This window comes from Tachysurus vachellii, chromosome 2 (assembly GCF_030014155.1).
Source record: "Tachysurus vachellii isolate PV-2020 chromosome 2, HZAU_Pvac_v1, whole genome shotgun sequence".
Taxonomy (NCBI): Eukaryota; Metazoa; Chordata; class Actinopteri; order Siluriformes; family Bagridae; genus Tachysurus; species Tachysurus vachellii.
In genome coordinates, this window is record NC_083461.1 from 17,130,768 (window position 1) to 17,146,991 (window position 16,224).

The 16,224-nt window shown below is 40.2% G+C and overlaps 1 protein-coding gene across 1 annotated transcript; it reads left to right on the top strand.

Moving 5' to 3' along the window:
- Positions 1-120: 120 nt before the first annotated feature.
- On the top strand, positions 121-14,731 carry ptenb (phosphatase and tensin homolog B). Its single transcript, XM_060860605.1, has 9 exons — positions 121-1,158; positions 7,133-7,217; positions 8,080-8,124; positions 8,423-8,466; positions 8,587-8,825; positions 9,093-9,234; positions 10,567-10,733; positions 10,873-11,094; positions 11,231-14,731. The coding sequence occupies exons 1-9, from the start codon at positions 1,080-1,082 to the stop codon at positions 11,414-11,416; spliced, it is 1,209 nt and encodes a 402-aa protein (XP_060716588.1). The 5' UTR covers positions 121-1,079; the 3' UTR covers positions 11,417-14,731.
- Positions 14,732-16,224: the final 1,493 nt, after the last annotated feature.

Consider the following 16,224-nt stretch of genomic DNA (forward strand, 5'->3'; position numbering starts at 1 on the left):
CACTTCCCTCGTTTCAGAAAGACACGTGACTCAGGGACAAAAATGACTTCTCTCCAGTGTCGATCCGCGTCGTATCCTTCCGCCAGCGGTGAGGGAAAATACGCGTAAAATCGACAAATAACACACCGAGCTCTGGTCCCAACCGCGTATTTATGCTTTCTACGAGAGAATTAATAGTGCTGATGGATTTGTTTTTATAATATAACTAGCGCAAATGTTGTTACTCCGGGGACTATTTTGCGCCGCGGAGCACTATTTTGCCGGATCATCACCTCTTTTCTTATTGGAAGCCATGATGGAAGTTTAACAGCAGGATAGTTTTAGCAGCAGCAGCAGCGGAGGAGCAGCAGCGAGTGAAAGGAAAAGCGGGGAGACGGAAGCTGGAATCTTCTGCAAACGGCTCCTTCTTTAAATAAAATATAACCGAGGAGGGTTTTTTTTTTTTTAATTATTATTTTTTTTAAATCGTATGGTGGAGGCTGTCAAATTTCTCTTTATGCATTGGAATACTGACAATGACGCGGATGGTTGAGTTTTGATGCGTTTTTATGTATTTTTTTTTTTTTTTTTTTTTTTTAAGATGTACGTACCAGCTAACTCGCTAGCTAGTCGGCTAGCCGCTCGTTAGAGCCGCACGCAGCCGCCTGCCTGCTGCCTGCCCGCCGCCACCGCTACTCCTGCTGCAGCTGCTCGAATTTTGCTTCAGAAACGTCGGAGAGGATTTTCTCTCCGCATTTCGGGCACAATCACGGCGACTGCGGCGGATTCAGAGACTTTGCGTGCTTCGGAAACATCTCTCTGCGAGACGTGGAGACGCGTGTACCGTCGTAGCTGGAGGATTTGTGGCCGTGTCGGAGTGGATTTGGGCGGCCGGGCCTGCTGTAGGCCCTCCTTCTGTATGAGCGAGCAGCAGCAGCCAACACACGGCCGCTAGCTAGCAGCTGAAAGCTAAAGTTAGCGCATCCGAAAGGACTGCGAAAAAAGCCCGAAGAGCTAAAAAAGCCTTAACGACGGCATTTCACCCGGAGGCCACGATACTCTCGATTACTTTAAAAACCCTAAAGACTCCTTTCACAGCGATGGCTACGATCATACAGAAGATGGTCAGCCGAAACAAAAGGAGATACCAGGAGGATGGGTTTGATTTGGACTTGACGTGTATCCTCTTTATAACACCACTTGCTTTATTGATTGTGAATATGTATATAGGAGTGAATGCGTGTGTGTGTGGTTTGACCCCTGGTCCTGTTATAGCTCGACTGAGTATCAGTGAGGAAATGAACCCACATTAACCCACTTTGTGCACAATTTGTGATCTGTTGTCATTGATCTTGTCAACCTGTCAAACCCAGCCGTGATTTCAGTGTCTCTTAGCATGACATCGCATCGTGATCCAGTGTTAAATTCTGCATTATCAGTATCCTGTCACATCTGATCACAAATGTGGGTTTAGCATTGATGTGACTAGGGTTTTAATTCCCCTGAACTGACTGATTGATGTTGGCTGCTTCAGTGTCTCTGTTCTGGCCGAGAGGTCGTAGACTAGCTGATGAATATCCTGCCATCTGTTTGCTCAGTGATCCAATATTATAATGGTTTATATATATATATATAATATACATATCTTTTTGTTGTGCTGCTGGTCGGTGTTTGTGAACGTGATCTCGATTAAAAAAAGCTTGCTGGCGTTTTGATTAGAAACAAAAGCTCAGTGCGCAGAGGATCTGCTGGCCTACATAAGGCAAGATTACACTCACTATCAGGGCTACACACAAAGGAGCATTGCATCAGCTGCTTGCAGAAAATGGCTGATGTTAAGAGCCAATTTAAACCAAACAGATTGCCAAAATCATTTGTTAGTATCAAAAAAAAAAAAAAAAAAAATCACTTTTTTTTTTTTTTTTTAAATTTTTTTATTATTCCCTGAAATAAATCAAGATTTCAGGGTTAACGAGATGACATTTTTATCTTCTCCTATTTGTTGTCTGTGTACACCGGAATATTACTTAGGATTATCTGCACAATGAGTTTAATTTCTTTTTCTTTCTTTTTTTTTCTTTTTTTTTGGTCCAGGTATATAACCAGGTTTGGTTACTGCTGTGGTGAGACCTTGTTGTGCTGATGCCCGAGCCACACTGCCTGCTCAGTGATTCAGTGAAGCGACAACCCTTTTTCCATGTTCAGCTTCTTAAAAATTAGATTGGCAGTTGTGGCAGATGTTAAAAGTCTTCTACGTATTTATTTTGTGCTGTGAAGTGGCTGGTTTTAGAAGTGTCGATACTCTACTTGTGCCCTGGCATTGAGAGGATTTAGTATTCTTAACATTTTATCCGCCCACTTCCTCATCAGCTACCAAAGCGTTTGTAGATTGGAATTTGTGTTAAGTGAGAACTCACAAATCTGAGTTACGTTCTTGTATTCATTACTTCTCCACTTGGTGAGTGACGTGTTGATTTGGTGTTTGGCTGTTAAATGGAGCTGGTGAAACATTAGTTTTATTATGGGGGAAAAAATTATTCCTTTTTACTTCATGCTGCACAGGCGTTTTCACATATTTCTGCTCTGGTCATGAACTAGGTATTTATGTAGTGGCATCTCATTCACCTCGCTTTCTAGGTGTAGTATTTCTTACAGCCTTCCAGAGTAAAGGTTGCAGTTCGTCAGCGAATTTATTAGCAGTATTATTTTCTTTCTGATCGGGCAAATTGTCATCCATTTTGCTTAGGCCAAGATTACACGATGCCTGTACTTCAAATTCCAATCCAGAACTAATTAGTTGCTTTTACATACGTACGTAAACCTATCTGCTCTCACAGACGAAGGCCAGATGGTGTTCTTGAAACTATAGGCTCTATTAGACCACATGGTGTTACTGAACCTAAAGGCTATAGTGTTTTTTTTTTGTTTGTTTTTTATAAATATATTTATATATTTCTTTTCAAAGCATATGTGCATTGTCATCCTTTTTTAAAATTTGCATTCATTTGCTATCCGCATAAAGGCTGTGTTGTATGCTTGTATGTGCCTGAAGCCGTTTAGAGGAATGCGCTGGTACGCTATTCACTGTATATGTGGCGTATACATTTCATTATTTATGACCTTCATTTTCACATTTCCCTGCACTAAACAAAATAGAAGATGCAAAGCAGAAGACATTTAAGAGTAAATTCGGCAGCTTAACAGTGTACAGTTAAAAACAGATTATGATTCGTGGGTATATCGCATGAATGCAAAGCTATAACCGTTATAGTTATAATACAACTTTTAAAGGTCAATGAGAGACTTATTTCAGCCTTAATTTTCCAACACCGTAGCAAAGTAATTCTATTGCCATTGTTAACACACACATTTAAAAATGACACATTCTTCCAGATATTTTGATGGGTCTTTGCGTAATTGTCTGATTTGCCGGCAGTAAAATGCTCTCTAGCTGTATGTTCTGACCTATGTTGAAGCTTCTGGTTAGCATCAAACATGGTCATTCTTGTAGTTTTGGTGGTTTGCATGCTGTTGTTTTAAAGACTCATTCTTTGTGTGTTGTTCAGAGCGTCTGTCTGCCTGTCTGTCTCTGCACTCATTCTCTCTTCGACTTCAGCTCAAACGTGACCTCGGCGCCCAGCATCTTGCCTGTGATGATCCGTGTGTTACGTCGCAGATAGTGTACATGTAGCTATCACGCGTGTATGATGCAGTGAAGAAACGAAGAGTAATATTTCAAGGCTTGTTAGTAAGCATTATCTTCTGATACTGCCGCAGAGCTCCCAGACCAAGGCGCGGCAGTTGGAACCCTCTGTTCCAGGATCCCGAACAACAGTCACAGTGCGAAATCCCACACAGCTGAAAAACAGCAGTGCACACTCATAGTTGCTTATTTAGCAGGTTTTTTTTAATTGTCTTTCGACTGACTCTGAGGTTCAGTATGTTTTGTGAAAATCACTCGAGCCCTACGACACACACCCTTCTTGACTTGGAATTGTGTCACGGTACAGAATCAAATCATGCCTCCCAGTCGATCTCCAGTGCATTTTAACACTTTCCCAGCAGGTTTGTAGACCTACACTACTATATTAACTAACCTGCAGAACTACTGCTCAGACAAAGTAAGTTGTGTCTATTAAAGGACTACTTTTCTAGACTTGGAGCTTTAGTTTCCAATTTGAAAAATAGAAATGTAAAAGTGCAGAGAAAAAGGCATCCGCTACAGATAGAGACCGGGTTGAGAAGGGCTGGATTATTCCTGTGTGTGTTCAGTATGAAATTCAATTTTAGCTGTTTAGACAACAGTAGGATGCTTAGAATGGCATTATGTTTGAGTTTTATATTAAAACAATTGTAATGTTGTAATGACCTGGTGATCAACAAGTGACTAACGAGTGGTTTGGAAGGTTATTTTATGTCCTGCTTGGTGAACCAAACACTTCAGCTGGGGAAGCATGTTTCTGTTCCAGCGCAGTGTGTGGGGAAACATGTTTGAGGCTAATTTAAGTTGAAATCTGTGATTTGCCCATACAGTGTCTGTGCTTGAATAAAACCCTAGCTGTAAATTTAGATCACCTGAAGGTGAAGTTAGAAAGGTTTGGTCTTCTACCTGTCTTTAAATAGCTTAATGGAGGGGAAGAAAAACTGAAGACACTTCCATATTTGATTTAATAAAAACTTTTTATTTTTTTTCCCTCCATAATAGCTAGCTGAACAGTTTCCTTTGTACTGGCTCGCAATCAAAGTGAACTGTGTAAGTTTGCTTTATATGAGGGTAAATTAGGACGTGTGGTGTAAATAAGGGACTAGTGGGTGGCAGCTTGTCCATGCAGCTGAAGCTGATTCATCATTTACACTCCGATCGTTGCTCGTTTGGATGGCGTGCGAGTTTCATGAATCAGACACAGATTTATTCCGACGTCATTTTGTACGCTCGAATCTGCAGCTTTAATGAATAAAGGCCGGAGTGTTGGCAGGATTGGATTCATTTCCAGAGCTTGTGTACTTGTTGGACAACAAGTTGAACAAGATTAAAGACGTATCAGGAAACTGCTAGAGTGGAAGTTTGAGTTGAAATTGAATGCTGTAAAGAGTTTCAGAGATCTTGGCAGTTTTCATGCAGTTGGGAAGCTGTACATATCAGCCACATGCTGTCCAGTTTCAACAGTGACTCAGATGTTGGTTTTAAGCATAGCGCTGTTCGTGTGAGAGGGAAATCACTTATTGCAGACTGGTGCAACTGAAGTCAGAAATGTGCAGTTCTGAGAGGATTAAACAGTGTCTGGGACAATGTAATGATGTAGCTATGATTTTGCTTTCTCGATCTGATAGATTTCATGAGGGATACTGGATATACCACTTGCATAAGCTGGATGTGAACAGAGAAATGCCATAGACTCAGTCTTGGTATATTTTAAAGTAGGTCTCTGGAGTGCTGAGTTTCTGTGTAGAAGGAAATCATACACATCAAGCTGTTCAGTTCAGAGACGGTCTCATAGTTGGTCCATATCACGTTAAAAAATGCTTCGCAAAAAACAGCGGCATTGGGCCATAGAAACAAACGAAGTTCTGATTTTGTGTGACTTAACATGCTATAAATGATAAAACGATATGACGTGCGAAATGTTGAAAATAATGAGGAGGATGGTGGGAGCCAGCTGCTCTGTGGGACAGAAGACTGTTAATGTAGGATTTTTATTTTGCATGCGCACTGTTATGTCTTTCTTATGAGAACTACAAACATACATTATGAATTTGTTTGTTTGGCAAAATGCTAGTTTCAGACAACGTGATCTTTTGTGAGCTCTCAAATTGGTTTCATCAATAAATATTCCCAGGCAGTCTCTGCAGTTATCTGTACAGTAATCATAAACAAATGTTTACAAAACGGTTCAGCTTTGCTCTTTGCTCTCAGTTTATTCTTGTTTATAGTGGTCTTTTAAAATGATAAACGCTTCCTCTTAGGTCTTTGCATTATCGTACATTTTATAATGAAAGGAAACGGTTCTGATATCAGACAGCTCTTTTAATAGTTTTCAGTAAGACTCTGTCACAGAACAAGCTCCACGTACACAAAATACAACCACGCAGAAGGTTTCGTTTTGTATCCGAGATCCAAGGACAGTTGAACTTATTTGGCCAGAAGAGGCGTTTTATGTTCTAAGATCACAGTAGAACAAGCTGCTAGTCTGGCTTTTAATTGGTCAAATTCTGTGAGGGGACCTACATGTGCTGAATTGTGACACAGATTCATTTCAGTGAATTGTATTGCTGAAGTTAAACATGTATTTGGAAAGTAACTTAAATTACAGAAGGCATTTCCTCTTCAGCACGTCTCTGTTTCACGAGATGTAAATGGACTTGTTGCGTTTGAAGCGTTTCCGTTCTGCCTGAGTGGAGTTGCTGACGTGACAGGGACATGACAAAAATATCACAATTCTCAAAGGCATTACTACATCGTGTGTTGTTCTACAGACGTGTAGGTTTGCTCACAAAGGCCAGTGATTATGTATAAAATCTTCTCTTACACTTTCTTATCTATATCTCCCTAGCTGTCTGTCTATGTAGTTTCTTATCTCTTTATCTCGCTTCTCCTTTGAGCTGACCCTGACGTGAGGTGCCCCTGTGGTAAGAAATGTCTCCAGCCTGCGTGTGTGCTGCTCCGTGTGAGCGCCAGGCAGCGAGGACTGATGAGCTCTCGTGGCACTTGTTATAGAAAGGTGAGGAAGGAAAGCGATTCCAGGCCGGGCTGAAGCTCAGTGTGATTTATTTAGTGCTCCTGTGTGGCCTTGTGGGTTAGAGGTCCATGCATCAGTCTCTTACAGCGCGGCCCATCTGTTGTGTATTAGCCAGGAGACTGTTCTCTGGCCTCTTGCTGAAAGTAAGATGCCACATCAGATGAGTAGTTGAAGTTGTAGTTCAGCTTATCGTCACCTTTGTGTCTTTGCTTCTCCCTGTGACCGAAACGAAGCGTTTCTGTAGAGTAACGTACCCCTTGGCTCACCCTTTTATGTTTCTACAGAGCTGAAATATGCTATTAAGCCAGAACAGGCTGAAAACGCACAGTTATGTGGTGATGGCCGTTTTTGTTGGCCTCAACGCTGTCAGCTTTCCAGAAATGTCTTTGCCGGGTTTCCTTAATTCTGCAGAACAGATATTTATCCCAACATAATTGCTATGGGCTTTCCTGCTGAGAAATTGGAGGGGGTGTACAGAAACAACATAGACGACGTCGTACGGTAAGTGGCTCACATACGATTCAACACACAATGTTAAACTCGCTGTTGCTTTGTTGCAGGAGTGACTGCTGCAAATCTTTCTCATGTCTTTAAGCTTGTTGGGATGAGGCTTGGTTTATGAGATCTGAAGGAGATGTTGACATTGTCAGCTTTAAATCAGCTTAACAAAAATCTATCCTATGACAGTAGTTACAATTTCTAAGAAACACAATGTTGTTGTACACAAGTTTCTTAGCAAACTTGGCAATTAACAATAAAATTGTGCATGTTTTTGATAATGCTCTGTTAATGTCTAGAATAAAAAAAATAATATCTCACAGAAGTGTATTGTGACCTTATTTAACGTGATCTTATTTCTTAATATTGCCCAGCCCTATCTGGACGTTCATTTAGGCTGAAGATTCTCATCTCTTTGTTCTTGATAAACTCCTCCTCCCATGTTGCACTCAGTGATTATTTTGGTGAACGAGCATGTCCATTAACATCACTTAATCTGCATGCTGAACTTAATTATCTGAAATTACAGATGATTAATCAATTAATTATGATCCAGCAGAATAAAGCACAGGAATTCATGCACACTTTTTTAAATATAGCGTTTTCTTTTCCTCAAACAGCGTAGAGGGGAGAGATTGTTTGTTTGTAGCCAGCATAGTTTATTAATGGCTTAAATGTCTGTACATTTGATCACTCTGAAATGGCGTTTGTCAGAGTGGCGCACGTGTCGTAATGGTTTGCTGCGTGCCGATTGCCACTCATCAGATGGTGGTTTGGACAGAAGTAGTGAGGCATAGAGACAGATACAACTTTCAACATAGTATGGTCTGTTTCTGGAAATGTAATTATCACTTTCTCTCCTCAGGTTTCTGGACTCAAAGCATAAAAATCATTACAAGATATATAATCTGTAAGTAAATCATATCATTTTCACTTTCATTTTCTTTTTTTTTGAGTCATTGTGCCGAATGCTTTATTAGGCAGTTTATCAGTCAGTCCGTATTTCTTTCAACCATATAGAATTATAGAAAGTGGTGGGACTAACTGTTCTCCTCAAAGATTTAATGTAATTGTATCTCCTGATTTGTCTTTTTGACCTAATTAGTTATCTAAAAATCATCTAGTAATCTAATTCATTTTGTCTTCACCTGCATGAAATGCATTTCTTTTCATCTGCTAATAGTTTTTTTTTGTTGTTGCTTTTTCAGATGTGCAGAGAGACATTATGATGCTGCCAAATTTAATTGCAGAGGTAAGATGTGAGGAATCATGTAAAGCCAATCTCCCCTGAACTTAACAAATACCCCACCACAAAATAATTAGTCTTTGTATAAGTTATAAGTCATTGACCTTTTGTGTTTGTTTACTGCAGTTGCACAATACCCGTTTGAAGATCATAATCCTCCACAGTTGGAGCTCATCAAACCGTTCTGTGAAGACTTGGATAAGTGGCTCAGTGAAAATGACAATCATGTGGCTGCCATTCATTGTAAAGCTGGAAAGGGCCGGACGGGCGTAATGATCTGCGCATACTTATTACACCGAGGCAAGTTTAGAAAAGCAAAAGAGGCTTTGGACTTCTACGGCGAGGTCAGGACCAGAGACAAGAAGGTAATTACAGAGATTTATCTTTGTGTTCATGCAGGATGAAAACTCTGTTTACATTTACCACTGCACCAGATGGTTAATCAAGTTTACACATCATTGAATCTGATAAAATACAGTGAAGGCTTAATGCTATAGGAAGACTCAGGCAGTCATTAACTTTGCTGAAGTAATGTCTGGGTTTGTTCATCAACTGAAGTTGAGACAGGTTTCCGTATTGCTGACTGTAACATGAAGCAAACTGAAGACGTTTTGGTAATTTGCTGTTTGCAGGGCGTGACGATCCCCAGTCAGAGGCGATACGTCTACTACTACAGCTATCTTCTGAAGAACCAGCTTGAGTACAAACCGGTGGCATTGCTCTTTCATAAGATGATGTTTGAGACGGTGCCCATGTTCAGTGGCGGGACCTGCAGTAAGTGCTTCATTCTCACCAGAATCTGAACTTCTCTTAGTTCTTGAATTCTCCCTTAACCTGTCAAGGCACTATTGGTGCTCTGACTAGCTTCCCACCCCCACATCCGTACATTCCGCGATCTCTGAATGATCATATTTGGTCACATTTGTACTGAAGTAGACCTCGAGGCAAAAGTGTGCTTTTTTTAAAATTTCTATTTATTCATTTATTTATTTATTTATTAAGGTGAGACTGCCAGATCAGTCCAGTTCACTTCTTGTGCTTACTTTGCTTGAGATGTACAGACAAGGGCTCCAATTTCTAATCAGTCAACTCACTCACTCAGCCGAAGATGAAGGCTCAGTTTGAAAATCATTATGATTTTTTTTTTTTTATGCAGTTTACTGAGATAATCTGCCAAGACTGTCATTAAGGGACTATGTGTTTCTGTAAGATATTCAGTTGGCTATCGAGACTCATTAGTTTGGGTTGCATTCTTTATAAAAGTGTGTGCGTGCAACCATAACATTAAAACCAGCTGATAATATTGTGTAGGTCTCCATTGTGCCAACAAGACCGCATTGAGCCATGGAATCCACGAAACCACTGAAGGTCTGCTGTGGCATCTGGCACCAAGACGTTAGCAGCAGATCCCTTAAGTGCTGTAAGTTGTGAGGTGGGGCTCCATGGAACAGACTGGTTTGTCCAGAACATCCTCACAGATGCTCATTCAGACTGAGATCTGGGGAATGTGGAGGCCAAGTCAACACCTTCACCTCTGTCATATTCCTCAAACCATTCTTGAACAATTTTTGCAGTGTGACACAGAGAATTGTCCTGTTTAAACCAGCAACTATCATTAGGGAATTCTGTTGCCATGAAGGGGGTGCACTTGGTCTGCAACAGTGCTGTGGTAAATCCCAAGACCCAGGGTGTCACAGCAGATCATTCCCTAGGGCATCACATTGCCAGCTTACCATCTTCCAAAAGTGCAGCTAGGCAACCTTCTTCCATTTCTTTATAGTCCAGTTCTAATGCTCACATGCCCATCCTTGGTTCATGTGGGTTTTTGTTTTTTTTTGCTGGTTCAGCGGTTGTTCTTTTTGGACCGCTTTTGGTAGGTACTAACAACTTGATACCAGGAACACCATAAAGATCTGCCTTTTCTGGAGATGCTCTGACCCAGTCATCTAGCCATTGCCTAATATATTGACCACTGGGCAGGTGCCACTGTTATGGGATTTCCCATTTCAGTGGTTTTAATGTCATGGCCTGTGTGTTTTGTGTGTGTGTGTGTGTTTTTATAAAAATCTCTAAATATAAACGGTTTTCTAAATGTCTTCCTTTCAGATCCACAGTTTGTAGTGTACCAGCTGAAGGTGAAGATCCACACGTCTGACCCAGGACACATGCGACGCGAGGACAAGTACGTGCGCTTTGAGTTTCCCCAACCACTGCCTGTGTGCGGAGACATCAAAGTGGAATTCTTCCACAAACAAAACGTGATGAAGAAAAAGGTATGCAGCTCTTAAATCAGCCACAGCTTCAGCACAAAGGACGTGCAGTCACATGTAGCAGATACTGCAATTAATAAATTGATTTAATTAACTAATTAATATCATGTGTAAAAGATACCACATTGTGTATTTAATATAGGACAAGATGTTTCACTTTTGGGTGAACACTTTCTTCATCCCTGGACCAGAGGTGAACTTGAAGAAGCTAGAAAACGGGAGTTTACTGAAGGATCTGGATGGGATCCAGAGCACAGAGAGGGGGGAGAATGACAGGGATTATCTAATCCTGGTTTTAACAAAGAATGACCTAGACAAGGCCAACAAAGACAAAGCCAACAGATTATTCTCCCCAAACTTCAAGGTGAGTGAAAAACAAAAAAGTGGTATTCATTACTGTCTGCGATCATTGTGTGCCTTTTAGTTATACAAATACAAACTTGTTTGCTTAGAGCTTAAACGCTGCCTTCAGATACTCAGAGCTTTGCCTTCTCTTACAGGTGAAGCTATATTTCACAAAAACAGTGGAGGAACCATCCAACTCAGAGGCCAGCACTTCAGCATGTGTAACCCCGGACGTTAGTGACAATGAACCGGACCATTATCGATATTCTGACACAACGGACTCAGACCCAGAAAATGAACAGCTGGATGATGATCAACACACACAGATAACTAAAGTTTGAACTTATTTTGTTTATGGGAAGACAAAAAAGAATCTTTACATGAACCAGAGTTGTAAAAAGGAGAAAACTTGAATATGAACTAAAAGCAAGTCCTTTTTTTTTTTGTTTGTTTGTTCTTTTTGCCTCTCCGAAAACCGTGCATAAGTGGGACACTTCTCATGTAAGATGCCTCCGTTCTAGGGACACTATTTCTGACCAATTTTTTTTATTTTTTATTTTTTAAACTTTTTTTTTCTCCCCCTTTTTAATGACAAAGTTGTTGACACCTCCATAGCTGGGAGCAGGAAGAGGGGGTGAAGTGTGCTGCTGCATCTCCTATTCATAACATGGCCAGTGCTAAAGTTGGTGTCCATCTTCTAGTGCACGATCGTCTATCCATCAGTCCTTCTGTTTAACCTACTGTGAAGCTTTCCGTACTGTCTGCAGACTAACCCAACCCCTTTAAAAAAAAAAAAAAAACGTAGGGCAGAGCAAACATTCATAGTCTGCTAGCATCATATTGCCGCTAACATAGTAATAATTATTCTTCTGGATATTAGGCTATATAATGTTTTTAACTGCCCCCTTTCTCCTACCTTTTGTCTGTTCACCTCAAATGCAGCAGAAAAACACTGTAACCCCATTATTCTGTCAGTGGTGTGATTATTTTTATGTTCAATTTACCACAGCAGGGAAACCAGTGTTGCAATAATGTTGACACACCTAGTGGACAAAGGTTTGCATGCAAATTGAATTAGTATCTATGTTGATTAATAAATGTTATACAATTTAATTTTTCTCCCTTCATATGCGACATTTCTGCTGCCATTAAGGTTCGGTTAATATTTAGTCACAAGATGATGCTCCATGTCATTCTGTCACCACTTGTATTAGTATTAATTGTTAAGCCAGTAGTGGCATTTATATTTTATATCACATGGGTGTTTTTTCCCTATTAAAAATGCTTATGTGTAATTAATCAGCTGGCCCTGAGCAGATCTCTTCAGTTCTTGTTTTAAACTGTTAAGTCAGTCAGGATTTTTGCTGTGTCACAAAGTTACCGAAATGAGACTTGTCTTGAGGTTTCTGCATGACCACAGTGGGTCGGATCACATGCTAGTCAACGTGTTCAACACGCTGGAGCTCGTGCGCTTGACAGTTTGCGTGTGGTGAGGGATTTCTTATCGTGGTTTGGCTGTGTGCAGAAATACCTGCTGAACGCGCTCTGTAACGAAAGAGACTTGAATGTAAGCTTGTGTTCCCCTGTCCTAAAAGTAACCTCATCCAGAGTTTGATGCCATAGTTTCATTTTCTTCCCCATCTGTTTTTTTTGTTGTTGTTTTTTTTTGTTTTTTTTTCCTTTTTCTTTTAGCCTTGCCTTTTTTATTTTTTGGTCAGACATCAGATTCTTGGCTCCTCAAACTGTTTGTAGCCTTATTGTGTGGTCTAATGAAACCTGGATTATTTGCTAAATCAACTCAACAGTGGTGCTTACAAACTGCCAAACTACAAACACGCAATGAACAATAATTTCAGAGCCAAGAATGTGTGTCTCTGTGGGGGTGCTTCTGTGAGATGTGCTACTTGTTCTGACTGTTAGACGTCTCCTGTCTGACTAGCTGGGTTCTCTACATTTTTAAAGCCCCCATTCTCCCTTCTTCCACTATTGAACAGGTTTTCATTCCTATTGGAATGAGGTGCAGCTACAGATTTTATGTCTTGTGCTTGCTTCAGACATATTAAAGCCCCATATGAGTATTTAATTATGTATAATTTAGCTGTTTTTTTTTTTTGTTGTTTTTTTTGTCTTTTCCGCATACCAAATTTTTAACATCTCTCACCGTGAGTTATGAGTCGGAATAAAAAGAAGAAAAAAAAATCTGTCATTTGGGCAAGAATCATCACTGAGAGGTGATGGGTAGTGAGCAAAGCTGCATTTCTCCTGCTGTTGACATCATGGCTTCACTCCTCTCACCAACTCTGCACCCGAATACGCTCCAGTAGCCAATCCAGGAAAAAAGATAACCTTACATCAGTTTTTGTTTACATCACTAAAAACCTGCCAAAATTAAGCTTGATTTTTTTTATTTGTTTTTAATCCAAAGGTAGTAGGGAGGTATTCTTTGCCTTACTTGAAGTTACTTTCTGCTCTTGCTTTTTTTTTTTACCATTCTGCCCAAGCACTGACTTAGTACTTATTTTAAGATACTATAACAGAGCAACATATTGTGCTAGACTTTTTGCACGGTTACAGGTTTTTGCAGGGTTTCAGTCAGCAGTCCACAGTATTTTTCCCCAACACATTCATTAGTCCCTCTTCAGTAAAAGCCATGTGAAATATGTAGGACAAATGATGTGGATGAAGTGTCTCGGTATAATCTGTGCATCCCCCATAGAACCATGTAGTAGCTTTTGACTGAACATGGAAAAAATTGACAGTATTCATATGACCTTCTGCAGGTATTCTGATTCCTGAATATATGCTGTTTAAATAGAATGATTATGTACAAGAACATCTCAAGCTAGCGTCTTTAGGACATCAGTACAAACTCCACAACCCTACCCACAAGCCCAAGATATTCAGACAACTTAGCTTCAGTACTGTATCCAATACAAACACCACCTGAAACCATCTGCGTCCTTTATGTGGCACGGGTTTAAAAAAAAAAAACACAAAACAATGAAAAACCTTGTGTGGCGCTCACAGGCAGCATCAAAATTGTTTCAGCTTTAATGATTTAAAAAAAAAATTATATATATATAATTTTAAGGTGCCAGTGTGTAAGTTCCATGTCATTAGTTTTAGCTGATTTGTGCAATATGCTATGATGCCTGTGGTTACCACAAAGTGCCTCGTTTACTTAAATAAAAAGAAAAAAGTGCTTGTTTTAGACCCAGTTTTAGAACATGGTGTCATGCATGTAGACTGACAGGATGGTACTGTGCACTAACTCACCTGGGCTTTACACACTGCAGAGGACCCATGGGGCTCTGGCCCCCTGCCACATCCTCATGCCCCCTTCCCCACCCCCACTTCTCTTCCGGGTTCAGTTCCACTTAGGAGTAACGTAAACTCTGGTATAATTTCAGCTGTTTGAAGAAACAGAGCCTTATTCCATTTCAGCCTGTTCAGATAATTTTGTGATGTGCAAGTTGCTCTGTGTGTAATGCTATGCACTGAGAATACACAACCAACAATGTATAAAATATTGTATAGGTTATGTACAGGTTATGATGCTCATACAAATCACATTGTTTGTAATTGTATGTGTAAACCCCTTTTATCTTAGTGTTATAAACCCCACATAAATCCAATAAAGTCTCATTTCTTGTCAACTGTTGCAGCTTTTTTAAGATCTATATGACGTGAAATATTTCGTAATACTTGAGCGAGTGAGTGTGAGTGTGTGTGTGAGGGGGAGTGAGAGTGTAAGTGTGTGTGTGTGTGGGGGGGGTAATTTTGCAGTAGAACTTCAATGCTATGCCAGAATCCTCTGTCTAATGAGCAGCTAGAGTGATGGACATGAACTTAGACATTAAGCAGCACATGAATTGAAGCTTTGTAGTAAACTGCTGCTCGACTCCATCCCCAAGCCTTGTCTCTGTTGACTTCTCTGAAAATTCCTCTTGTGCATAATTTACATTATTAGGACAGAACTGAAAAATATTTACAGCTTCTTGTAAATAATCTTCTCTTTGGATGCAGTTTCTCTCCTCATAAAAAATACACTTGTGAGAGGTTTTAAAAGTGTACCTGAGCAGAGCTTCAGCAAGCTCTTACTGCTGTCCTGCAGATGTGCTCATGCTCATGACCTCTGATTTACCATCAGGCCCTTCTGTCTCTGTAAATAACACTGTTGCTGCTGGACCTACTGGAGCCATCCAGGCTGAGTTTATGCAGGAAACACGAACGTGTTCCTCAACACGCCCCAAGAAAACCATTTGGAGTGACATCATGACTTCACTAACCTTCTGCAGTTCCACAGGATGTGTGACTGCATTTGGAAGATGAGTGCAGATAATATGGAGCTAAACAAAACTTTGGTCAAACAAACCTTGTTACAAACCTTAATTACATTCCAAAAACTACCAACAGCAAGATTGCGTGAAGCAAAAAAGACGCCTTTTTTTCTTAAAATTTTTTTTAATATACATTTGCCGTAAGCATTAGTGCTCGCTTGCATTGGACATTCAAGTGGCTGCTCTTATGTATGTTGAAATGCATTTTATAATAGGTTTTATTCTGATTAGTGATCATTCTGTATTTTCTATTTTGACTGACCTGCTACTGTGATTTTCCTGATTTGCTTCCATGGCATTCAAATAAGACTGGACAACTTCTGAATGTTGTGCTTGTTTTTATGTTGAATTTTTAATAACTAATTAAGGTAGTTGTGTGCAGGTGTGTGTAGGTGTGTGTTGGTCTCTGCCTAATGCAGTGGTCTTTGAACTGGAGGACCATGGCCCTGATGCAGACTCAGCAAAAAAATCTCAGTGCACCAAACTGACCACTAAAAAATAGTGGAACCATCATGTGCTCTGTAGCAGATCTTGTGTTGTGGAAGTTAAGTAAATTTTAAGGCACCTCAGTACAGTACAGTAAGTGTTTTCACAGCCATCCACTACTGATTAGTCTCACTGTGACTGAGTGAGGAGAGAGATGAGATGAGATGCCGTCCCTACCACTCAGACAGTACAGACACCCAATGATGACCTCCCAAAAACAAGAAACTGACAACACTGACATAATATTTCATCACTGAGTGCGACATTAATGACAAAGCGAAAGCACTGCTCTTCCACTAATCACAATTATAAGGATGCACATT

Coding starts and splice junctions, on each gene's coding strand:
- ptenb (XM_060860605.1), top strand. CDS start 1,080: ATGGCTACGATCATACAGAAGATGGTCAGCCGAAACAAAAGGAGATAC. Junction 1,159..7,132: donor GTTTGATTTGGACTTGACGT/GTATCCTCTTTA, acceptor TCTGCAGAACAG/ATATTTATCCCAACATAATT. Junction 11,095..11,230: donor TATTCTCCCCAAACTTCAAG/GTGAGTGAAAAA, acceptor CTTCTCTTACAG/GTGAAGCTATATTTCACAAA.